The sequence below is a fragment of the Mustela nivalis genome (assembly GCF_964662115.1).
Source record: "Mustela nivalis genome assembly, chromosome: 7".
NCBI classification, from domain to species: domain Eukaryota; kingdom Metazoa; phylum Chordata; class Mammalia; order Carnivora; family Mustelidae; genus Mustela; species Mustela nivalis.
The window spans coordinates 130,291,578-130,318,416 of NC_139026.1; the positions used below are offsets into that span (position 1 = coordinate 130,291,578).

At 35.5% G+C, this 26,839-nt stretch overlaps 1 protein-coding gene across 28 annotated transcripts in view; it reads left to right on the plus strand.

The window, feature by feature from the left end:
• MLLT10 (MLLT10 histone lysine methyltransferase DOT1L cofactor) overlaps positions 1–26,839 on the plus strand; it is a 236,449-nt gene that overhangs the window by 113,724 nt on the left and 95,886 nt on the right. For 19 of the 28 annotated variants that reach the window (XM_082742092.1, XM_082742114.1, XM_082742116.1 and 16 more), the window contains 2 exons: positions 936–1,029; positions 2,909–3,004. In XM_082742092.1, the coding sequence (XP_082598218.1) occupies positions 936–1,029; positions 2,909–3,004 (190 nt within the window). The remainder of the gene's footprint in view (positions 1–935; positions 1,030–2,908; positions 3,005–26,839) is intronic. The other 9 variants (XM_082742117.1, XM_082742093.1, XM_082742107.1 and 6 more) reach the window with 1 other exon arrangement.

The following is a 26,839-nucleotide window of genomic DNA, read 5'->3' on the forward strand; positions in this document are numbered from 1 at the left end:
CATGACCTGAGTGAAGGCAGCTGCTTAACCAACTGAGCCACCCAGGCGTCCCTGTACTTGTTACTTTTAAGAAATAGTCTATATCTAGCAGCCAGTATAGGCACTTGCTTTATTTGCTGAGCTTTTAGTATATGCATTTAAGAAGTCCATTTTAGATTACTTTTGGGGAGCAGAAAAGAGTTTTGGTTTCATAAATTATGTTAATAATGAACTTAATTTTTAAAGATCTTGAAAGTTCTTTTTTGGGTAGAGATATATACTAATACTGTTGTAATTTTGAAATGTTAAATAACATTGGCAGTTAATACTGATGACAAATTGACAAGAAGATGGTCATAAACTTTAGTGCTTTGTGCCTTTTTTTTTTTTTTTTTAATGACTATCACAACTTTAGGTTTTGATTCACTGTCTTCCATTGTCTTTGACTAGAAAACACATGTTTTTGTTGTCTGCTGTATGGTTCTGTGACTGGAAGCATTTTCCTTATAACAGAATGTAATCTACATCTGTGGGCTTATCCCATCACAAGTCATTTCAGCCCTTTAGAGGCCTGGCCTTACTGTTGTACCTATGATACAGAAGGAAAAAGCAAAATGAAGTGTTAATTAGGGGGTTGGGGGGTGTCTTAAAGCAATTTAATGTCTGTTTGGTGACATAAAACTTGTATAAGTCTTGATCCTTGTTAGAGATGGATGGATAAAAAGTTTATTATAAACTACAAAGTAATTGTAGAAAATATCAATCAAAGGTTGAGGTGGAATGTACTTGGTCACAAGTACACAAGTTCATTTTCTCCTTTTCTCTTAGGAGATGTGTAAGGTTTAATTACAAATCTTACATGCTTGGAGGGGATTTTAATTTTATATATACTGTAGTTTGAAGTTCAGTATGTGTATTGTTTGTATTTTATGTATTTTTTTGGTTTTTATTTTCAGTGCTCAGTTTGCAGGACTACTTTGTGAAGAAGAAGGGAATGGTGCAGATAATGTCCAATACTGTGGCTACTGTAAATACCATTTTAGTAAGCTGGTAAGAATTTATCTTGAATTTAAAATGATAACACATAGTTTTACAATTGATTTGACTTTGTTTTATAAAAAAAGTGTAATAGCTATTCCCTTTCTCTTGATTTTTGCATGGGGTTGGCATGTTCTTTGCTGGAAATTAAAAGATTGAGTAATTTTTAAAGATTTTGCTTTGTTTAGGTGCGTTTATAAAGGTGAATATTGTAAAATAATTTTTGTTAATAGTAAATGTTAGGATACATTTATTAGAAGCAGCACATGTAAAGGACTCTGTAGTCTAACACTGTTTCATTTAATTTCATTTTTTTGATACTGGATTATATATTTTGTGCTTTTTCTATCACTCGTTTCTCATTTTTTGCTAGTTATTCTTTCCTTTCATTTTTATTTACTAGGAGAGAGTAAAACTAAAAGCTGTTTTGTAACTTCTTAGTTGACTATCTTGAGAAAAATGTATTTAAATACAACTTTGGGAATATTTCAGATTTTGCCAGTCTTTACTGTTACATAATTGCATGAATGATTGAGTTGGTAAAATTTGATTAGCTGTTACATATGTTGTGTCCATGTTCCTTTGAAGGATCAATATTTAATGTCCTAAGTGTCTATGTTTTTAGTTTTTAATGATAACAATTAGATGTGTACACTGAAAGTTTAAGTGTTCTTTGTTTTTCTTTAGTGTTTTGGTTTTTTTCCCCCTTATTACCTTTCCTTTGTGAGTGGGGCTATTTTTTCTTCTTTTCTTTTAAAGAAACAGTATCATTAGGAGCCCCTTTCTCATGAAATCAGCTCATGACTATTTTGGTTCATACATATTAAAATACTTAAGATTTTCTAAATATATTGTTTGATATTGAAGACTTTGATTTATTTTAAGGGCTGGCAAAGAATATTGAAGTGTTCTAACAGAAATCTTGAGAAAGTAAAATTGAAAATTTTGCTTCCTAGATGTGAAAAGCATATCAGAATGTTAATTTTCTAAATGGAAGATGATATAGAAAAAATCTAGAAATAATGAAGATGGATTTTGAGTTTGTGCAGATAGGAATTTCTCACTGCTAGTTATTGACATGTTGGTACCCATTTGCTAGAGAGGAAGAGTCTTTAATAATTTAGTAAGATTGTATAACCTCTACATTTGCATGGACTTTGAATACCTTTCATAGTCATTTCTATTTAATTTAAACTGGTTATGATACCACTAAGTTTTAAACACTTCAAATAACTCTCACTGACATACTTTATTATGGAATTATATAAGTATTTTAAATAGAATGTGCAATACTTTCAGTAATGCTTTGAAAAGTGCATGGGTCTAATGCTGATGTTTCCTTTAATTTTTTTCTTAATGAACTGCAGAGACAAGTTTTTAGCAAACTGTGCCTTAATACTGAAAATATGAGATTAAAAGGCTGCTTGCTTTTCCTAGTATGGCAAAAAAATAACTCTTCAAATAATTTTCTTTTCTTTAGTCTTGGCGTCCTTCCTCAGTATGGCATTCTCTGTTTTGGTTGAAACTCCTTTTCTTTTTTAAAGAAGACATTGAAATTTATAGTTTTCTTTAAGAGATGGTTTTGTGATAAAGTGACATGGCTATTGCTTATTTGAAATTATAGTCTGTTTTCAGACATTTTAATAAATGTACAAAAATATGGCATTCATGTTAAATTTAGGTTTAGATTTTCTTTTATAATGAATGTAATAGATAATACATATGGATGATTTCTAAATTGGATTATATAGTTCAAAATAGTGAGAATTTTTTTTTAACTTCAGTAGACATTTTTAAATACTACACACTTGAATAGGTTAAGCCTAACAAAAAGATTATTTAAAATTTTTTATATACATATACATGTATGTATATATATTTTCTTTTTTAGAAAAAGAGCAAACGGGGATCTAATAGGTCATATGATCAAAGTTTAAGTGATTCTTCCTCTCACTCTCAGGATAAACATCATGAGAAAGAGAAAAAAGTAAGTGGATTTGTTGTTGCTATATATGTAGCACATCTACTTAATAGATTTTTTTTCCTTTTTTAGATAAAATTAAGTTATTGATAGATGGATGGAGATGTTGAAATACTGAAAATTTTTTTACTAATTTGAGAGTATAAAGTAAAAAAATAGGGTTAAAATAATGCCAATATGTTTGTATGGCAGAACCTATTTCCACTGAAAATTTGGAATAGAAATTGAAAGCTTGAGAGAGATTTCTTGCATGTGTTGCTGTGGTCATCTTATGAAATCTTCAGGTGACTTCAGCAATAATAATTTGTGTCTATATATTATTAACTGATATTTCACATGTAAGTAAAAATCTCATCTGCTTTTTCACTTTATAATGGAACAGTTTTGAAATTCTGTATATTCTTGACTGTTTTCCCCTGCAGTGTTGGTAATAATAATGGTTTGTTTTTTTGGTTTTTTTAATGGCCAAATGTCATACCATTTGTTTGAGAATATTTTTTCTTTTAATAAAGCACTAAAAGCTTGCCTGATACTAATCTGTCTTCTTCTGACTTACCTGTTTTCTGCTTACATTTTTATTTATTTTAAGGATATGAGTAATTTTTAGTGAACTAATAATGAGTATTATAATATCATTCATAAGACATAATTGTCAGCATAGGAAAAGGATACTACAATGAATTGTTTTTAACAAAGTGAGCATAAAAAAACACCTCTTTAATTAGAAAATAACATTACCCTTAAACAGTTGGTATAAAATAGTTTGGAACATTTTCATGTTTATAAATACTTGGGATTTGGGAATAGATTTGGTTTGAATTTCTATGCCTTTTTTCAAGGTAAACGTTTTAGAAGCTTAAATTTTTAATTTTGAAATTAAATTTCCATTTGTGAGCAAAATAATAATTATAACTTTATCATCACCTTTAGAGCATTTGTTAGGTTTATATGTATGTTTTGTAAGTTGTAGGCAGCAAGTATACATGTTCATCTTCTTTAATGAGGTGGTTTTGTGATAGTGACGATTATAGGGTTCTATCTTGCTGTCTATTGTTGTTTGGATTGCTGAAGGGGAAATGGCAGATTGGGTTTAATTAGCAGTTTTACTAAGAAGCACCGTGAGATTTTATGTAACCCTTTGAATCCACAAACGAGGGATACAGGTAGGACTCATTATACATTGTGAGGAGAAAGTCTTATTGATGATAATTCTGTTCGGTCATTTCAAGAACATTATCTTGTTTAAAGAAGTGTTCATGGTACGATTGTATTTATCTTAATATATCCCATCATGATATTTTTAATAGTTACTAAATATGTGTTAATATATAAATATATTAAAGTATACTACAATTATTAAATGTAGTATGGTGTTTAATAAATACAGTACTATTAGATTTATTTATTTATTTATTTTCTTGAGGAATGAGATTTTTCATTTTAGTCTTACTTGCCATTGTTGAGTCCTAGATAAAAGCATTGTGTTTAGTCAAACTTGTTTAGCTATAAATTTTAGCAGCTGGTATTTTCATTAGTATATAAATACTACTTGCATTTTACCTTTGGCATATATAAGTTTAGTATAATTGATTTTGTTGTCAAATTTAAAATCCTTTCATACATTTTATTTTGTAAGTTTTTCTGGTCATTTATAAAGGCTGTGAGGTAAACATTAGTATAAATTTATTGTTGTTAGACTTGTTTGATTGCCTTGGGAATGTTTGGGAAGGAACTTTTTTATTATGGTATGATGTTAAGTAAGTGATAATATATCTGAAAAGATTGGGTTTGATAGACTGTCTTACTCCCCATCCCTCTACTTCTTTTAAGATTTTAATATCTGGTAGGTTTGTCTCAGATATGCTTATTATATTATAAAATGTTACATCGACGATAACACTCATAATCCATTTATGTTTTAGTATTTTAAAATACTATATATTGTGAGCTAAATTTTGGTGGTATTGTTCATAAAATATGTTGAAGTCACTCTCCCTCTGAAATTTTTTATCTCCTTCATACTGGCACATATTTTAAAACATTTTAAAGTAATCTTGTGTTATATGTAAGTGGTGATAAAGAATATTTCATATACCTGGGTGGCTCAGTTGGCTAAGCGACTGCCTTCGGCTCAGGTCATGATCTTGGAGTCCTCGAGTCCCATGTTGGGCTCCCTGCTCTGTGGAGAATCTGCTTCTCCCTGTGACCCTCCCCCTTTTTGTGCTTTCTCTCTCATTCTCTCTCTCTCTCTCTCAAATAAATAAATAAAATCTTTTTAAAAGAAAAGAAAAGAATATTTTATACTAAATATTGTGCTATCCAAATCACTTATTTTAAAATGAAATCAATGATTATAAGTTAACTTTTTATGTAACTATGAGAAAATTTAAAAATACATAGTTTTTGCTTTTCAGAGAATTTCTCTGTGACCCAAGATATATTAATACTGGTTAGATACTACCTGTGAAATCCCAACAAGGAGAGTGGAAGTTTTTTTTTTCTTTTTAAAAGATGTATTTATTTATTTTATTTATTTGATAGAGAGAGATCACAAATAGGCAGAGAGGCAGGCAGAGAAAGAGGGGGAAGCAGGCTCCCTGCTGAGCAGAGAGCCCAATGCTGATTCCAGGCTCAATCCCAGGACCCTGAGATCATGACCTGAACCAAAGGCAGATGCTAAACCCACTGAGCCACCCAGGTTCCCCGAGAGTGGAAGATTCAATAGTGAGATACGACTTTGAATAAAGGACAGTTTCCAAAAAAAGTACATGTTTGAAATGAGTTGAAGCTATGTAGAGGAGGGGTTTAATTCATTCATTAAGTAGTTTGTATCATCAGGTATTGTTTAAGAAGAATATCTTCTAGGGTGCCTGAGTGGCTCAGTGGGTTAAGCCTCTGCCTTCAGCTCAGGTCATGATCTCAGGGCCCTGGGAATGAGCCTGGCATCCATCTCTCTGCTCAACAGGGAGCCTGCTTTCTTTCCTTTCTCTCTGCCTGCCTCTCTGCCTACTTGTGATCTCTCTTTCTCTGTCAAATAAATAAATAAAAATCTTTTTTAAAGAACATCTTCTAAGATGATTAATGTGCCTTGTAAAATAGAATTTTCTTTTAAGCCTAATAGTTTTGTATTACAGAAGCATTGCCACAGAGTGAGATGTAGACCAGGGTTAGGAAATGCAGAGATGTATCAGACATGTGTATGTGGTTGTGTTGGGATATTCCCAGCTTTAGAAAGGATTTTTTTCTGGAGGCTAATTTGTAGGTCTTTATTTAGAAATCAGTGGTTATTTATTATATTGAGATAATCTTGTACCAGTTCAGTTGATTCTCAGACACATCTTCTCCCCACTCAGTAATGTTAACTAATCCATGATGTATTAAAAGTATAGCACTATATTTCTAATAGTTTACAGCAAAGTCGCCATTAGTGACAGTATTATGTGGAAATGCATTCATTTCCAAGTAGGTTTGCCAGAAAACTGTCCCCTACTATAGCTAGAGGGATTTATCTCTTGATGTGTTCATCATCCCTCTTACTTACTTTTGATTTTCTTCTGTTATTATTAACTGGCAATAGATAAAAAAGGTGTTGTCAACGTAAAAACTGTTAGCCTGTGTTGGGTGGGTGTTTGTGGGAGGTAGATTTTTCACTTAGTGTTTTCTGAACCTCAAGGATTGACTGGGCTTCCTTTCCTTTAAGATTACTCATCTCTTTGGAGAGAACTGGGCTGGGGTGACTGGGTGGCCCAGTTGGCTAAGCTAAGCATCTGCCTTCAACTCAGGTCATGATCCCAGGGTCCTGGGATGGAGTCCCGCATCAGGCTCCCTGCTTAGTGAGGAGCCCACTTCCTCTCTCTGTCTGCTGCTCCCCCTGCTTGTCCTCTCTCTGTCAAATAAGAAAATAAAATCTTAAAAAAAAAAAAAAAGAACCGGGCTATTCTTTGTGGCCCTCAGAGGAATAAAACTCTCATTTCAGAGTTGTCATTACTTCTTTATGTATCGTTTTAAAACTTTTCAGCTTTGAGAGTTACCTGTCATCTCCTTCCCTTTTTTGTGTGCTTTCTCCTTTTGGAAATCTTCCACTCAAGTTAAGCTTTAAGCTTCACTACATGTGCAAAGAATTAAGATAGCGCAGGGCTCTCAGTTTAGAATGCCTGGGGTGTGTGTTTGGTGGGGCTAAAGAGTGACAGGAGACTACTTCGTTAAGAGGGAGCCAGTTCCTGGGGAATTTTATAAGTGATGCCAGTTTGATTCTTCATTCTGAGATGTTGGGCAGCCAGCCAGAGAGAGTAAAATTTTTTAACTTTGCAATAATTTTAGACTTGAGAGAAGTAGAAAAATACTACACATTATTTCTCTATACCACTCACCAAATTTTCAAAATGTTGACATTTTAAGCTTGTCCTTTTCCCCTCCCCTCTTTGTTGTCCCGCTTTCTTACTCTCTATATAATCTTTTTCTGAATTATTACAGAAATTAGAAACCGAATACCCCTTTAGCCTGAGTGCACTATTTTAATGTGTAGTTTTAGTAAAAAATGGAATTTCCTACTTGATTACAGTACAGTGATCAAAATTAGTAAATTAACATTTTTCACAAGGCTGTTAGGTAATCTGCAGGCCCTATTCAAATTTCACCCACTAATATCCTCTGTACTGAAGAGGGAAACTTTTCTCTGGTCCAGAATTCAGTCCAGGATCACTGCATTTAGTTTTCATGTCTCTTCAGTTTTCAGTCTATTCATTGTGGAATATTTCCTTATTCTTTGTCTTTCATGACCTTGACGTCTCTGAAGCCTTGTTTTAGGTTCTTGGAGGCATTGGCCTGACTTTTTTTTTTTTTTTTTTTAAAGTTATTTATTTACTTGACAGAGCATATGCACATGTGTGGGTGGGGGCAGGAGCAGAGGGAAGGGATCTCAAGCTGACTCTCCCTGAGTGTGGAACCCAAGGTGGAGCTGGATCCTAGGACCCTAGGACCCTGAGATCATGACCTGAGCCAAAGTCAAGAGTCAGATGCTCAACTGACTGAGCCACCCAGACACCCCTGCCTTCATCTTAACCATGGATTTTACATCCCACCCTTGTTTTCACTTTTTGGAATGGTTTTCTGAGTGGCCTAGGTTTTGTCTTTGTCTGGAAACCATCCCTTGCTTTTATACTATTTGCTTTTTATAGAGTGTATTAATTTTCAGAACCAGCGAGTAGCCTTTCCTAATTTCATTTATACTCCTGTATTTTTTTTTTTTTTTTTAAAGATTTATTTATTTATTTGACAGAGAGAAATCACAAGTAGATGGAGAGGCAGGCAGAGAGAGAGAGGGAAGCAGGCTCCCCGCTGAGCAAAGAGCCCGATGCGGGACTCGATCCCAGGACCCTGAGATCATGACCTGAGCCGAAGGCAGCGGCTTAACCCACTGAGCCACCCAGGCGCCCCGTATACTCCTGTATTTTTTTAAAGTAAAAAATTAAGATTACACTTTCAACATACTACCTAAAAATTTACCTTAGTTAAATCATCCAATTCATTAAATATACTTTCTGTTTTCTGTGTTACCATAGGCAACAATGTTGCTTAACTTCCAGCTTCTATTTAACAGGGACTCCCTTTTCCTCTAATTTTCAATTAAATTTCTCTCACTTGCTTTTATGCTCTGGATAGCAGCCTCCTTGGAAGGCCATAAGTTTTCTAGTAACATCTCTTCATCAGGTTTTTCCACTCATGATCTTCTGAAAGTCCTTCTAGTTTTTGTCCATTGCTTCATTCCATGCAACTTTCACAGTTTAGGTTTTTTTGTTATGGTAGTGTCCTTTTCCTTATAACAAAGTCAGAATCAGTGCTGCAGATTTCCCTAAAATTTAGTGGCTTAATTATAATAAACATTTATTGTCTCAGTTTCTGTGAGTCTGGAATTTGGACTTAAGGTGTTTCTAGCTCAGCTTCTATCATTAGATTATAGTCAAAATTGTGGCAGGAATACAGTCATTTGAAGGCTTGATTGAAGCTGGAGGATATGCTTCTAGGATGCTTTGTCATGTGGCTAGCATGTTTTTGCTGGCGGAGCAAGAACCTCATTTTCTGGCTACATGGATGTTCATGGGGCTACCTAAGCCTCCTTAGGACATGGTACCTAGCTTTCCCCAGGGTGAGTGATCTAAGGTAGCAGGGTGGAAACTGCAGCTTTTTTGTGATTTAGCCCCGAAGTTGCACATAATTTTTTTCTCCTTGTTGAATGCCTATTTTTAAAAACATTTTTAAAAAAAGATTTTTACTATTTGACAGAGAGAGAGAGAGAGAGATCACAAGTAGGCAGAGAGGCAGGCAGAGAGAGAGGGGGAAGCAGACTCCCCTCCAAGCAGAGAACCTGATGCGGGGCTTGATCCCAGGACCCTGAGACCATGACCCGAGCTGAAAGCAGAGGCTTAACCCTCTGAGCCACCCAGGTGCTCCTAAAAACATTTTTTTTGGTGGTAAAACATACAGAATATCATTTGCCATTTTAACCACTTTTAAGACACTCATTTTTGCAGTATTCTGTTGGTTACATAGAGCAACCTGTTCAGTTTCGTTGGATACTTCCTAGGCTACTTAATGGGTAACTCTTGGAGGCTGGCTACTACACCCTTAGAATTGAGTAGATACCCTGTTTTCCATTAAATTTTCAAACAGCATCCATTGATGATTCTATCTGAAATAGTGTTTGACAAAAGGTGATTTCCCATAATTCATTTTAAAGCCATTAATTGGCACTCTGTAAATTAGAGCTTCTCTCCCTTTCTCACTTTCTTCATCAGTAATGGGGAAGGGAAGATTCTGCAGAGGAAATCAGAAGTAGCCCATAGATAAAGGAGGAAAGTTAGAAGAGACCATACCTGGAGAAGTGATTTTGGAATCCAGAAGTGAGTATTTCAAGAAAGTTAGTGCTCAGCAATTAGATTGCATATGAAAGATCAACTAATATAAGGCATAATATATGTTCTTTGGATTCAGTTCTAAAGAAGTTGTTGAGAAGGAGTCTCAGTGTAATGGTCAGAGGAGAAACCAATTGATGTCAGTAAATGAATAAAGTTGGTATGAGGAAATGTAAATCATGAGAGAATATTTAATCCTTTTAAGAAATCTTGAATGTCAGGAAGAGGGGAGAAATAGGGCAATAACTGGAGGGATATATGATACTAAGATGTAGTAGTGGACAATAAGAAGAGTGCTGTGTCCTCTCCTATTGCAGGAGGAAGAAAGAGAGAGGCATTTAGGTGAATAACTTGTTCATCTGGATAATGAAGCAGAGAAGATAGGTATGGATAGAATCATACGGGAGATATTGCGAGGTAGAATGGACATAAAGTTAAGGAAAAGGAAACAAGTTCGTTCTTTTCACATGTGTTTAAAGTAGTGGGTTATGAGATCCAAGGTTCGATAATGGGTGTCAGTGAAACTGGGGAACAGGGTCACATAGATTTGGACAAAATGTTGGAGCAGGGGCTTGGAAGACTGACTGAGTGATGTCCAAGAAGTAAGTGTGTGAATCAGTCGCAAGGATAAAGTGTGGATAAAGTGTAGATCATAGTAGTTCAGTATTTTACTGGACTGTTCTGACATCAGCTGTGGCAAGACAAATCTTATGGGTCTGTCACATTTATACACATCTTGTGAATAGAGGCTTTGTTCAGATTGTCTTTTCAAAGTTGTTTATGTAATGAACAGTTTTGGGAAATGGACACAACATCTTAAAGAGCAGAGGGCAGATTTGCTTACAGCCATGGAAAATACAGAGATTGTATCTTTTTCTGGGGATAATTGATAGCAGGCCTGCTTAGTGTTCATAATTAGGTTCCCTAAGCCCATAGTTCCTCTCCTGTAACGCAACCCACTATGTGTGTAAGCATCATTTGGCTCTTTCAAGTCATTCTGTCAGAATTAGGGTTTAGGGAAGCCCATGGAATTGGGGAGCCAGAAACCTGGCATTCTGGCTACTGCTATTGCTGTGAGTGATAAAGCCCTTTGTGTACAACCCAGGAGTCTTGTGTCATCTTCAAGCATCCATTAAACTGACAGGCTAACTTGTTAGATTTCAAGTATGATATTAGACCCTTCCTGATTTTTGGCACAAGATGTTATTATAGGCATATTGAAGAAGAGAGAATTGAAGTGAAAACTGTTCGAATTGAGGATGTTTGGTGATTGTGAGATATGTCCACTTAGAATTAGCCTTTTTTTGTTAACACATCCACTCTTGTGGTCAGGGCTGTTGGGATACTATGGTTGAAGGTCTTCCCAAGATTACATGGAGTAGGGAAGAATTAACCTAAAGAAAAATAATGGGCTGATAAAAACAAGAGATATCTATTAGTACAGGACAGAGCCCGGATTCAAGACCAAGTATGCCTGATTCCAAAGTCTATTTTCAGATACCTTTTTGACTTACTTGGAGGTTTAATAACTGCATTTCTTTAAAAGTTAGATAAATCAGATATATAATTCAAAATTTAACTTTTGTATTATACATATGGTGAAGTTTTTGCATGTTTTAAAAAGAATACTAATGTAAAGAATCTCTTAATGAATCTATTTTTCTTTTTTCTTATGAATCTTATACATTGTTCCAGGATGTTCTTATTTAGACTGGTGAATGTTTGGGGGTGCCTGTCTGGCTCAGTCAGTAGAGCATGTAACTCTTGGTCTTGGAGTCATGAGTTCGAGCCCAACATTGGGCACGGAGCCTACTTAAAATAATAAAAAAAATTATACGGGTGAATGTTTGGGAGAAGAGATTTTTGAAAAGCTTGTAATTTAGAAGAGATAGATACCTTGTCAAAGAGGATGCAAAGTGAGTTACAAGTTGGTGTGAATAACTTTTTTGAAAAATTTCTTTCTTTTTTTTTTAACACTACATTGTCTGTTTTTTCTTTTCCTTTTTTCTTTATTTTTATTTTTTTATTTGTTGGAGAGAGAGGAGAGAGAGCATATAAGCGGGGGAGTGGCAGGCAGAGGGAGATGCAGGCTCCCCGATGAGCAAGGAGCCCTATGTGGGACTCAATCCCAGGACCCTGGGTCATGACTTGAGCCAAAGACAGTTAAGCCACCCAGGCATTCCTGAAATTAGTCTTGAATTCAGATGTTGAAGACAAACATTAATATGGTGTGCATCAATTAAATGGCATATCCATGAAATGGGATTTAATGAGTAATTGAATTGGCTGATGGCTAAGTTTTTTCGTCTATAGACAAGTTATCATTTTTTGTAAGGTTAAGATTGCACAAAATATAAAGACTCAAATGTTTAAATGCACTTAGGTGTTTAGTTCTATTCCAGCTATCTAAAACCATAGCATTATGGAGACTAAATGACTATAACAAATTGTTTTATAATACTAACATAAATATTTGTTAATATATTATCTGTATTAAACTAGTTCAGTTTCCTTTTTCATAAATGAAGAAATAAGGACATGAATGTTAGTTGTATTTTGCCAAATTCAGTTTGAATTTTTTGTGTTTATGAGGGCAGCTACTAAATTCAAGATGCCATACTCATTTTCTAGGAGAACAAATTAAAAATCTAGAGAATCACATTGACATTAAACAGTTTGTCCAAAGTTACATATTTGGGAGCATAACAGTGAGAAAACCCATTTGTATTTTTAAACTTTTGTGCTCTCTTCATTTGACTTTCATGTATTTCAGAAGTATAGCTACAGGCAGTGAGAGTGGAAAATAAGACAGGTAGAAGTTTCTGAAAAGTTGTTTATTGTATTTCATCTGATTTGATTTGGGGCTGATATATATAGACCACTAAGAACAAAGAAGGGAGGGATGCCTGGGTGGCTCAATCAGTTAAGCAACTGCCTTTGGCTCAGGTCATGATCCCGGGATAGAGTCCCGCATCAGGCTCCTTGCTCAGCGGGGAGACTGCTTTTCCCTCTGCCTACTGCTCTCCCTGCTTGTGTGCTCTCTCTGACAAATAAATTAAAAAAATCTTAAAAAAAAAAAAAAAGAACAAAGAGGATGCCGAGTAAACTATGACATAGGATCATTATAATATACATGTCCATTTTAGAAGTTTAAATAAGTTACTTAGAATCTATTACGTATGGCATGTCAAAGAGCTTAAAGTTCATATTCTTTTCCCTAATAGTATTAGAATATATTTTAAGATTTATATATATGTAGTTATTTATCACTATTTAGCCACTTATAGTACCTAATATTTAGACATGATAAAATGTCCAGTAATAGATGAGAAGTTATGACATATCTGGAATGGGATATGTTGTGCCTCAGTTTTCTCATTGCATCCAGGTGATATTAGTATTTAATTTAATTTCATAGTATTTAATTAGTATTTAATTTAATTTCATTGTAAAAATTAAAGTGAGTTAATAACATGTAAAGTGCCTTTGCACTTCTTAAAGTGCTAATTGAAAATCTGGTTGTCCAGATAGAAAACTTAATAATATGTAAAATATTAATATTATTACATTCAGATTCATGGCTTAAAAGACAAATGATGGGTGAAGCAGTTTTTAATATAAATGAAAGATATAGTATACAAAAGTGTGCACTTTAAGTTTTTTTTTTTTTAATTTTTTTTATTTTTTATAAACATATATTTTTATCCCCAGGGGTACTTTAAGTTTTTTTTTAATTAGAAAAATTAATTGTGTTTAAGAATCTTATTTATAAAAGGCTGGAAGAAAATTCAGCAAGGTGTTACCAATTATGGCTATACCGTGTTTGCTTTTCTTTCTTTTTAAACTGTATTTTCTATCTTTCTTTCTTTCCTTTTAAAAAGATTTTATTTATTTGACAGAGAGCCTAGTGCAGGGCTCGATCCCAGGACTCTGGGATCGTGACCTGAGCCGAAGGCAGAGGCCTTAACCCACTGAGCCACCCAGGCATCCCTTTAACTGTATTTTCTAAATATTTTGTAGAGTTTGTTTTTTAAATAGTTTATATACTATTTTATTTTTACCTTTCTATTATAAAAGATTTTAAGGGGCACCTGAGTGACTCCGTTGGTTTGAGCCAAGAAGTGTGCTCAAGTGCACACATGTGTGTGTTCTCTCTCTCACATAAAAATAAATCTTTAAAAAAAATAAAAGATTTTAATATTACAGGAAAATTTTATGAGTAGTACAATGGACAAGTATGTAGGTTTGACTTAGATTCGGCAGTTGTTGACATTTTATTACATTTGATTTATCTTCATCTTTATACATCTATATAAAATACAGAGACATTTAAAAATGTATCATTTATCCATTTGAGAATTAATTGCTTACTTTGTGAGACTTCATCTCTAAATAGGGACATCGCCTAAGGACATTCTTCTATATTGCTATAATGTAACTATCTTACTTATGGACTATATTATTAATACAACATGAAAGAGTGTACTATATTAACAATTAGTTATTAATATTATTAGTTAGAATTAATATATTGAATATATTTAATATGTTGATAAATAATATATTAATAGAATATAAAATATGTAACATTGCATTAATATAACATTAATATAAATATTTTACTTAGGAACTATAACATAATTACTTAGGAAATATAAATACTCTCTAATATACAGTCCATATCCTTTTGTCCCAATCATGTCCTTTAATAAATTGACCCGGGATTCAGCAAATATCAAATGCTGCATTTAGATAACTAAGTATATGATTAGTAATAATATTAATTAATTTTGTCCATTTTACTACTCATATATGAATAATTAATCTCCAGTCATCTAAAACAGCCTCCAGATGGGGCGCCTGGGTGGCTCAGTGGGTTAGGGCCTCCTCTGCCTTTGGCTTGGGTCATGATCTCGGGGTCCTGGGATCGAGCCCCGCATCAGGCTCTCTGCTTGGTGGAGAGCCTGCTTCCCCCCATCTCTCTGCCTGCCTCTCTGCCTACTTGTGATCTCTGTCTAAGAAATGAATAAAATCTTTGAAAAAAAAAAGTTAAAAAAAAACAACCACCAAAAAACAGCCTCCAGGATTTTCTACTTTTCATGACATTGATATTTTTGAAGAGTCCAGGCCAGTTGTTTTATAGAATGTCTCTCTATTATTTATTTAAACCTCCTATTCAGATCTATGTTAAACATATTTGATAGAGTCACCACATAAGTAGTATATTGTGAGGGGAGGAAAAAGTGGTATATTCACAGAGAATCATATCCTTTTTTTTAAAAAAAAAAAATAAGGATCAGGGACGCCTGAGTGGTTCAGTTGGTTAAACATCTGCCTTCTGCTCAGGTCATAATCCTAGGGTCCTGGGATCGAGTCCTGCATCAGGCTCCTTGCTCATCAGGGAGCCTGCTTCTCTCTCTGCCTCTGCCTTCCACTCTGCCTGTTTTTGTACTCTATCTCTCTCTGACAAATAAATAAAATCTTAAGAAAAAAAAAAAAAGATCATCATATCATATCCTTTAGTGGGGATGGTATTTAGTAACCAGTTCTGTTTGGAGTGGGTCTCTGTTTATAACGGACCCCTGCCTGGTAGGTTAATTTGTATGTTCTGTTCTATCAGTCCTTCTTTCCCATAGGCCTCTTAAATTTATCCATTGTTGGCAGGTGCAAAACCCTTTCTTGTTTCAGATGCTCTTCTCTGATCGGCTCCTAGTGCTTTCCAGTGGAGACTGTTGGTGATTTGGGGGTTTATTTGTTGCTTTCTTTTCTCCTCACAAATACTGTTACTGTGCAGTCTTGTAGTACATCGTCCCAACCTGCTTGTATTTTGGAGTTCATGGCAATATTTTGAATATGTGGTTTTATTATAAATAAAATTCCATGGGTTTTGGTTTTCTTGTTTAAGTTGTTTCTTTTTATGTGGGGATTCAAAGAGCCTGAGAAGCTATGGTACTGCCACCATACTCGCTTTCTTACTATTTTGATTTCTTATTTTTTTTAGAAGATTTATTTAATTGAGAGACAAAGAGCAGGCACACAGGCGTGCACACACAAGCTGGGAGAGGGACAGAGGGAAAGGAAAAGAATCTCAAGCAGACCCCTACACTGAGTGAGAAGCCAGATGTGGGGCTTGGTCTCAGGACTTGATCTCAGGAGATCACAATCCAAGCCAAAATCAAGAGTCGGACACTCAACAGATTGAGCCACCCAGGCTTCCCTAATTTTTTTCTTATTTTAAAAGGAGTTTCTTTTAGTATACCTAACTTTATTGTCTATGTATATAAAAATTACTGATTTTTATATGGTAAATTTATGCAACTACCTTATTATATTGTATTAGGTAGTTTTATCACTGATTAATGATATCTGTCCTTGGTTCACTTAAAATTTTAAAGGGGGTGTTTAAGTGCAAGTGATAATTTGTGATGGAAGCAGTACAAAGTAGTTTTACAAGGCTTTTATTTGACCAGATCTTTTGTGTCATAGTAGCTGTATCTTATTTTTTATTTTTTTAAAGATTTTATTTATTTTATAGAGAGAGCATGCATGATTAGGGGGAGGGACAGAGGAAGAGAATTGGGGGGAGCAGATTCCCTGCTGGGCTGTGATCCCAATGTGGGGCTTGATCCCAGGACCCTGAGATCATGACCTGAACTGAAACCAAGAGTTGGACACTTGACTGACTGAGGCACTTAGGTACCCCTTTAATAGCTGTATTTTAAAAGCAAGTGATTTTTGCTTGTTTTTTTACTTTAAAAATGGGCATATCAGGGTACCTGGGTGGCTCAGTTGGTTAAGTGTCTGCCTAGGGCTCAGGTCCGTGATCCCCAGGATCCTGGAATGGAGTCCCACGCCTGCTCAGCAGGGAGTCTGCTTCTCCCTCTGTCCCTCTCCCTACTTGTTCTCTCAGTCTGTTATTTGCCTTCTCTCTCTCTCTCAAATAAATAAATAAATAAATAAATAAATAAATAAATAAAATCTTTAAAAAAAAAACCCGACAATATCAGAAACAAACCAATCTCAAGTGTTTAATTATAGCACTTCATTTAGGTGGGGGAGAATTAAAAAAAAGTACGTAGTGCATAGACAGAATGTATTATGGGGTTTTGGGGTAGCTCTCCAGCCACTTACCCTTCTCTGTTCAAGTTTATTTCACTTCTCCTATGATAGTGCTGATGACATGGGCCGTAAATTTCTCTCTGTATTAGTTCTACCTCCTAACTTTTCTTGAAGATTTTATTTATTTATGACAGAGATAAGGAGGGAGGGAACGAACACAAGCATGGGGGAGCTGGAGAGGGAGAAGCAGGCTCGCCATTGAGCAAGGAGCCTGATAATGGAGCTCAATCCCAGGATGCTAAGATCGTGACCTGAGCTGAAGGCAGATGCTTAACGACTGAGACACCCACATGCCCTCTAATTTTTTTTATTATGGCAAGATACATGTAACTTAAAATGTACTATCTTAACCATTTTTTAAGTACATAGTTCACTGTACATTATTGTGTGCCCATGACCATTATTCATCTGCAGAACTCTTCATCTTGTAAAATGGAACTCTGTAGCCATTAAATAATAACTTCCCACCTCCCCTTTCTTCCCCAGCCCCTGGCAACTGCTGGCTACTTTCTGTCTCTAGGAGTTTGCTACTCTAGATTCATTTAAGTGGAAGTATACAGTATCTGGCTTTTTGTGATGGGCCTGTTTCCCTTAGCATACTGTCTTTAAGGTTTATCCATGTTGTGTCTTGTTAGAGTTTCCTTTTTTTTTTCAAGTTTGAATAATATTCTGTTGTATGTATGTACTGTGTTTTGCATATTTATTTCTTGATGGACATTAAATGCTTCCACATTTTAGCTATTGTGACTGCTGCTGTGAAGATGGGTGTATAAATATCTCTAAACCCCGGTTTTCATTTTTTGGAGGTATATCTAGCTTTGGAATTACTAAATCAGACATAGTGATTCTGTGTTTAATTTTTTGAGGAACAGCCTTTTTTCCACAATGACTATACCATTTTACATTACTACCAACGAGGGTTCCAGTTTCTCTACATCTTTACCAACACTTTTTTTGTTTTTTCTCTGTAACAATTTTGTTACCTTGATTATAAGTTACTTGGTCTTTGGTTCCTTTGTTTATGATTATTGTTTGAGAATTACATTAGAGGAAAAGTGAGATATATTCAAATGTAAATTTTATTGATTTAATATGAAGTTTTAGACCAAACTGCCCAATAAAACTTTCTGCATTGATAGAAATGTTCTGTAATTGTGTTGTTTAATACAGTGGCCCTTAGCCACATCTGCCTGTAAGTTGCTTGAAATGTGTCAAATTGAGATAGTGAATATTTAATTTCATTTAATTTTAATTAAGTTAAATTTAAATAGCAGTATGTGGCAAGTTGATACCATTTTGGACAGCATGGCTTTAGAAAATAATGAGAGCCTGGTTGTTCATATCTAAGGTTTTCTGGGTAAATATAGGGTTACTTGTGTTTAAATTATGGAATATTTTTATTCAGTTTCTTATTTTGTTTAACCATTTACTTCATCATGAAGTATATTACTCAAATATGGGAATCAAATAGGCACTAATAAGTTTTAGGTCAACCAGTAGTAGGTAATGAACTACTTTGTACTAAGTCTTTCAGGCAACAGTTAGATTGGGAAGCTTTTGTGATGGAAAATTATGAGCATAATAATAGCTTATTCTTAATTGAGAGTTCTTATGACTTGCGTCATGTCTGCTGGTTGTGGGTGCTTGCTAGTTTTTCTTCCTCTGACATTCAGTAGAGGTCAGTGTCTCTGTTACATGAAAGGGGTTTGAACCTTTTGTCCACCAAGGATGAATCTATATTGATAATAAATCTTACTGTTACAACTAGATGGAACTGATGCCAGCTGCAGGTTGTCAGGGAGGTCTCCTACCTGGAGAAGGGTTAACAACCATAAAGACATCATTTGGATTGCTATCTTCTCAGCCTGGAACCATTTCCTCAAATCCTTCTCCTTCCTACTGAAGCAATAAAATAAGAGGACCATTTATTTACTGCCTGAGTGACCATACAGTGTACTTAATATGCTTGTTAGCATTCCCACTTTCCTTAGATTTCATTAATTGGCCCTTATCCTTCCTCTTCCAGAAAGCCGTATCTCTAACAGCATCATGTTCTTATCGCCAAACCATTAGGAACTCTGTAAGAGGTCCATCATTACTCTACTTATGACTAGTTAGGAGACAGGAGAATTCTGGGTCAGAGATGAAGGACAGTCTGTTACACAGTACACAGTAGCCATAGTATCAGTATTTTTATACCATGTCTCCAAGACCCAGTTTCCATAGGGCAACAAAGAGGGCCACATGACATCTGCTCATGTGATCTATTGCATTGTCATAGAAGAACTATTCTGTTGTCATAGAATATTAAGTTTAGGGCATCTGAATCTTTTGTAATGGACAGTAAGCATAGCCTCCCTTTGCCTCTAAAGTAGACACACTGTTCATTATACAAAGAACCTTGATAGTTCAAAATGATGGGCAAGTCATTGTCTCACTTGTAAAACATGGAGAGAAGACTTTAGAGATTCATATAAAATTGTTTCCCATCACATAACAATTCCCAAATTATGAGTTGGCTTAATAACAGTGTTTATTTTTCATTCACAACTGAGTCCAAAACAGGTGTTCTTGATTGGCGGACAGCTTTTTTTCAAGTCATGGGTCAGGAAATTAGGTTCCTTCCATCTTATGACTTAGCCTTCTTTTTGATGTTGCTTCTGTGGCTGTGATGGTTATTTTGTATCAGTCTCTGGAGGAGGAAAGGACATAGAAACTAAATTGTTGGGGCTGTTAAGGACCATGCCCAAAGGAGATTTACATTACTTTTCTTTTTCTTTTTTTAAATTAAACTTTTTTTTTTAGTGTTCTAAGATTCATTGTTTACGTACCACACCCAGTGCCCCATGCAATACGTGCCCTCCACATTACCCACCACCAGGCTTATCCAACCTCCCACCCCCTCTCTCCTCCAAAACCCTCAGTTTGTTTCTCAGAGTCCACAGTCTCTTATGGTTTATATCCCACTCCGATTTCCCCCATCTCACTTCTCCTCTCCCACCTCCCTGTGTCCTTAGTGTTATTCATTATGCTCCACAAATAAGCAAAACCATATGATACTTGACTCTGTCTGCTTGACTTATTTCACTCAGCATAATCTCTTCCAGTCTTGTCCATGTTGCTACAAAAGTTGGGTATTCATCCTTTCTGATGGAGGCATAATACTCCATTGTATATATGGACCATATCTTCTTTATCCATTTGTCCATTGAAGAGCATGTTGGTTCTTTGCACAGTTTGGCTACTATAGCCGTTGGTGCTATGAACATTGGGGTACAGATGGCCCTTCTTTGCACTACGTCTGTATCTTTGGGATAAATACCCAGTAGTGTAATTTCAGGGTCATAGGGTAGCTCTATTTTTAATTTTTTGAGGAATCTCCACACTGTTTTCCAAAGTGTATTCCAAAGTGAATGGATGCACCAACTTGCATTCCCACCAATAGTGTAAGAGGGTTCCCCCTTTCTCCACATCCTCTCCAAAACTTGGAGAGTTTTTTTTTTAATTTTTATTTATTTGACAGATCACAAATAGGCAGAGAGGCAGGCAGAGAGAGAGAGGAGGAGGAGGCAGTCTCCCTGCTGAGCAGAGAGCCCAATTGAGGCTCGATCCCAGGACCCTGGGATCATGACCCTAGCCAAAGGCAGAGGTTTAACCACTGAGCCACCCAGGCGCTCCGTCTCCAACACTTGTTTACATCATTTTTCATTCAGGTTTTATTTGGCTAGAACCTAATGACCACATTAACTGCAAAGGAAGCTGGGAAGTATCTAGTTACATTCCTAGTAAGAAAAAGAAATGGGTTTGGTGAATAGCTGGTATACCTAATTTTAGCCATCCTTTTTGTTACGCCATATGTAATTACAAAAAATTCAAATGAGGCAGAACGTTTTAAAAATTTTAAGTTAATTTAAAAAAACAACACCCACTCCAGTCTCCACCATTCAGAAATAACCATCATAACTATTAAGTAAGCTTTCTAGATGTCATTTTTATACATACATATAGAAAAACTAAGGATGGTTAGATTGATAAAAGTTATTTTGTTAAGGTGATGTAATGCTATTAATATATAAAAAATACTAAAGTCAAATTTAGTTGGTTATATAGAAGAAAAAGAAAGTGAAGTAAAATAGGTAACATTATTGAACTTCAAAGAAAATTTTCTTACCACAAGAGATAGTATTTCCCTAAAATACAATTTGAAGTTTAATAATAGATTACAAAACCAAACAAAAAACATTATCTTTCCAGTTGAGATGCTCTCGGCTATAACAGAATATTGCTAAAGCAATAGGGAATTTGCTGTTTTGCTTAAATTCAGAGGCTAGACTTCTCCAGGATTGGTTAATTAAAACGACAGCCAATCCAACAGTGGTAGGACATTGTTGTGTTTTTTGTGGTTCTTTTGAGTTTTCTAGGCACAATTTCCAGGTCACTACAGTTCTTCCAAAGTCTTGGCATAATACTTGAGCATCTGAAGGCAGGAAGGGAGTACCTTATTAATCAAAGGAAGAACTGTGGGGAGGGGGGTGCCTGGGTGTTGCAGTTGGTTAAGTGACAGACTTTGACTCTTGACTTGAGCTCAGGTCATGATCTCAGGGTCATGATATTGAGCCCCATGTGAGGCCCTGTGCACAAGCAGGGGTTCTATTTCAAGATTCTCTTCCCCTGCCCCACTCCCCACTTGTGCATGAGTGCTCATGCACTCTCAAATAAATAAATCTTACAAAAAGAGAAAAGAATGTTCACAGCCATATCACCGAAAATGTCCCCTTCTATTACCCAGCCTCAACCTTTCCTAGACCTAAACCAGCCAGTGACTAAGGAGAATAAATTTATCTCAGTTGACATAGACACACCCATGTTCCTCTCTGGGTTGGAGTATGAGGCCACTTGAGGATGTGAGAGAATATTGCTGTGGAGAGGTCTAAAGACAATCCCTAGTGTTCCCTTCCCTGCCCACTTTCCCCCTTACATTCTCCTAAGTTTAATTATAAGTCTTGCTGTTAAACATTCTGTAACAGAGTTTTTCAGAATGCATTATTTCAGTTAATTTTGTCAGCTTTTATGTTTGAATACATCTTTTGTTCCCCATTCCTTGGATTTTCTACTTTAGGGACATGAATTATCCTTACGTTTGATTATCTTTGTTTTCTGTAGCTATTAGTTCCTCTTTTAAAAATTTAATTTACTTTCAGTTAATTAGCATAGAGTATATTACTAGTTTCACAGGTAGAGTTCAGTGAATACATCAGTCTTTTTTTTTAAGACTTAAAAAATGTTTTTTTTTAATGATTTTATTTATTCATACAACAAAGAGAACACAAGCAAGGGGAGTGGCAGAGGGAGAGGGAGAAGCAGGCTCCCCACTGAGCAGAGAGCCCAAAGTGGGGCTCCATCCGAGGACCCTGGGATCATGACCTGAGCTGAAGGTAGATGCTTAACCAACTGAGCCACCCAGGCACTCCAGTTTTTCACCAGTCTTATATAACACACAGTGCTCATTATATCCTGTGCCCTCCTTAATGTCCATCACCCAGTTATCCCATATCCCCACCCTCTCCCCTCCAGGAGTTCTCAGTTTGTTTCCTGTGATTGAGTCTCTTATGATTTATCTCCCTCTCTAATTTTGTCTTGTTTTATTTTGCCTGCCCTTCTCCTATGCTTCTCTGTTTTGTTTCTTATATTCCACATATGAGCAAAGTCATATGATTGTTTTTCTCTGATTGACTTATTTCACTTAGCATAATACCCTCTAGTTTCATCCATGTTACTGCAAGTGGCAACATTTTATGTTTTTTATGTTTTTGATGGCTGAGTAATATTGAGTGGCTGTGCCAGCTTGTGTTCCTACCAACAGTGTGAAAGGATTCGCCTCTCTCTCTGCATCCTCGCTATTAGTTCTTCTCAACTGCTTTAATATCTGCTGTTTTTCATTTGTATACTGTGGTTATTTCAAGTCTTTAAGCAGTGTTTTTATTTTCAACAATGTATATTCTTTTCCTTGCTATTTCTGTTTACCTCTTCTCTTTTAGTCTTTAAATTACTTTGGTTCTCAGTCCCTCATTTTTTATTTTTTTTCCCTGTTTTGTCGCTTCGTTATTGAGTTTTTTAATGAATTTATGTTCAAAGTAAGTTTTATTTAGTATGGTGCAGTTTTGAGAAATATCTTTATGTTGAGTTATGTTTACTCCTAGGTTGAGAGTTTTGGTTATCTTATGCATGTTATGCTCTTTATGTTGGTTTTTTTTTGGCTGTGCAATAGTTCTTCATCCTACTCACGCTTGGGAGGTTCTTTTTAGGCATTTGCTCTACTATGATTCAGGTAATTTCTTGTATCTCTTCTCACCATTTTAAGACTAGGGTTTGAAGGTGCAGTATTTTTTTTTTCATTATGATAAGTATACTCTTTAATCCTGTCCCCCATTTCATCCATCCCCCCACTCACTTACTGTCTGGTGAACATCAGTTTGTTCTCTGTAGTGAAGAGTCTGTTTCTTGGTTTGTCCCTCTTGCTTTCCCCCCCACCCCCTTTGCTCATTTATTTCTTAAATTCTGGATGTGAGTTGAGAGCTTATGGTTTTTGTCCTTCTCTGACTGATTTGTTTTGCCTGTTAGTTAGCATTGTACTTCCTAACCCCATTTATGTTGTTGCAAATGGCAAGATTTCATTTTTTTTTATGGCTGAATAATACTCCATTGTGAATATATACCACATCTTCTTTATCCGTTCATCTGTGTATGGATGCTTGGGCTGCTTGCATAGTTTGGCTACTGTAAGTAATATTTCAATGAACCTGGGGGAGCATGTGTTCCTTTGAATTAGTGTTTTGGTATTTTTGGGATTAATACCAAAAAATGCAGTTAATGGATCATAGGTGAGTTCTATTTTTGATTTTTGAGGAGCCTCCATACTGCTTTCCAGAGTGGTACACCAGTTTGCATTCCTACCAACAGTGCAAGAGGGTTCCTTTTTCTCCATATCCTTGACAACGTTTGTTCTTTGGTGTGTATTTGAATTTAGCCATTCTGACCGGTGTGAGGTGTTGTAGTTTTGATTTGCATTTTCCTGATGTGAGTAATGTTGAGCATCTTTTCATGTGTTTGTTGGTCACTTACATGTCTTCTTTGGAAAAATGTGTGTTCATGTCTTTCGCCTCTTTTAGTTGGATTATTTGGTTTTTGGGAGTTGAGCTGTATCGGTTTTTTATATGTTTTGGATACTAACCCTTTATCAGACATGTCATTTGCAAATATCTTCTCCCATTCTGTAGGTTGCCTTTAGTTTGGATTGTTTCCTTCACTCTTCAGAAGGTTTATATTTTGAGATAGTCCCAATAGTGTGTTTTTTTTCCTTTTATTTCCCTTGCCTCAGGAGACGTATCTAGAAAAATGTTGATATGGTTGGTGTCGCAGAAATTTCTGCTTGTGTTCTCCTCAAGGATTTTTATGGTTTGAGGTTTCGCATTTAGGTCTTTAATCAATTTTGAGGGTTTTTTTGTGTGTGTATGGTGAAAGAAAGTGGTCCCATTTCATTCTTTTGCATGTGGCTGTCTGATTTTCCCAAAGCCATTTATTGAAGATACTTTCTTTTTCCTCATTTGTCACTTCTTAATTGACCATCTAATTGTGGATTTATTTCTGGATTTTCTGTTCTATTCCATTGATCTATGCATCTGTTTTTTTTTTTTTTTAAGATTTTTTTTTTTTTTTTAATTTATTTGACAGAGAGAGATCACAAGTAGGCAGAGAGACAGAGGAGGAAGCAGGCTCCCTGCTGAGCAGAGAGCCCGATGCGGGACTCGATCCCAGGACCCTGAGATCATGACCTGAGCTGAAGGCAGCGGCTTAACCCACTGAGCCACCCAGGCGGCCCTCTATGCATCTGTTTTTAATGCCAGTACCATACTGTTTTAATTACTAATTGCTTTATAATATAACTTGAAATCTGGAAATATGGTACCTTCAGTTTTTCTTTTTCATCATTTCTTGGCTATTTGAGGTCTTTTGTGGTTCCATATAAATTTTAGGATTGTTCTAGTTCTATGAAAAATATTGGTATTTTGTTAGGAATTGCATTAAATGTTTAGAGTGGTTTGGGTGGTGTAGACGTTTCACCAATATTTGTTCTTCCAGTTCATGAGTGTGGAATGTTTCTCCACTTCTTTCCATTCTTTTGACTTTAATCAGTGTTTTACAGTTTTCAGAGTACAGGTTTTTCACCTCTTGGTTAAGTTTATTTCTAGATAATTGTTTTTGGTGCATTGTGAGTGGGATTGTTTCTTAATTTTCACTTTTTGCTGCTTCATTATTAGTGTATGGGAATGCAGCAGATTTCTGTTCATTGATTTTGTATCCTGCAGCTTTAGTAGCAGTTCTAGTAGTTTTTTGGTGGAGTCTTTAAAGTTTTCTTTGTATAACAACATGTCCTCTGTAAAGAGTTTATTTCTTCCTTGCCAGTTTGGATGCTGTTTGTTTGTTTGTTTGTTTATTTATTTATTTATATTATCTGATTGCTGTGGCAAAAACGTCCAGTACTATGTTGAATAAAAGTGGTGAGAGTGGGCATCTTGTCTTGTTTGACCTTAGGGGAAAGCTCTCAGTTTTTCACCATTGGGTGTGATATTTGCTGTAGGTGTTTCATATAAGGTTGTTATTTTGTTGAGGTATGTGAGGGCTAATAAGTAGTTTTGCCTCTTTCTGAACCCAGACGGAATGGTAAGGCCTCAGTATAAAAGCTCAGGTAGGACAATACAAGTTTTCGGTAAAAAAACCCAGGCTTAGATCTCTTTTTAAACTTGATTAAACGTGTTGTACTAGATTTTAATCTTTCTACTGTGTCAGGGTTTCTCATTCCTATGGGAGAATACCCTCAGATTTTATATAATTCATTCTTAGCCTAGATCCTTGATTTTCAGAGTTAGCACCTCATCACTCTTCATGTCTTTCTTTCCTATTTTTTCCTATTTCTGCCCTGAAGCTGGTCCTACACTTTAGGCAGAAAAAGAACTAAAACAATTTCCTCTTTCCAGATTTGGGAGTTTTTGTGGTATTTTAAGAATTTTAAGGAATTGGAAATAGTAAGATTTAATAGCTGAATCCTATAGCTCAGACCGGGACAATTTCTGCTCTGTTTCTAAAATCTATTTCATTGCTTGGTTGCCAGTTTTTGTTTAATGAATTATTACCTGTCTTTTTCATCTTCCCAATTTCAGTTGTTGTTGGCTTTCTTGTTTGATTGATTGATTGATTGCTGGTTTTGTTCGTTTTCTTTTTCACTTGTTTAACGTTGGAAAAATATAATGTGATTTCACATCACCTTTTTAAGTGCTGAGAGTTAAACATAGGCACTCTTTTTGGAAATTCAGTTCTGTCACAGAATTGAATTATGTTAAAATAACTCTTTTTTTTTTTAATGTTATGGCTACGTATTACTTTCTAATAATTTCTAATATTCAGCTCCCTGATGAACTCTTCTTGGCACTTAATGAAACTCTTTACTACATACTAGTGTTTTTAGCCTTTGTTAAAAATTTACTCTGGGGAGGAAAAAAATTGACTCTAGGGGTGCCTGGATGGCTCAGGTCATGATCCCGGGGTCCAGGGATTGAGCCCCATGTAGATCTCCTTGCTCAGTGAGAAGTCTGCTTCTCACTCTTTCTGCCACTCCCTTTGCTTATGCGCTCTCTCTCTCTCTCTCTCTCTCTCAAATAAATAAATAAATAAATAAAAATCTTTAAAAAAATTACTCTAGAATTTTTCTGGTAAGTAAGCTCAAGCTTGTTTGAGATTGCATTCCTTCTAGAAT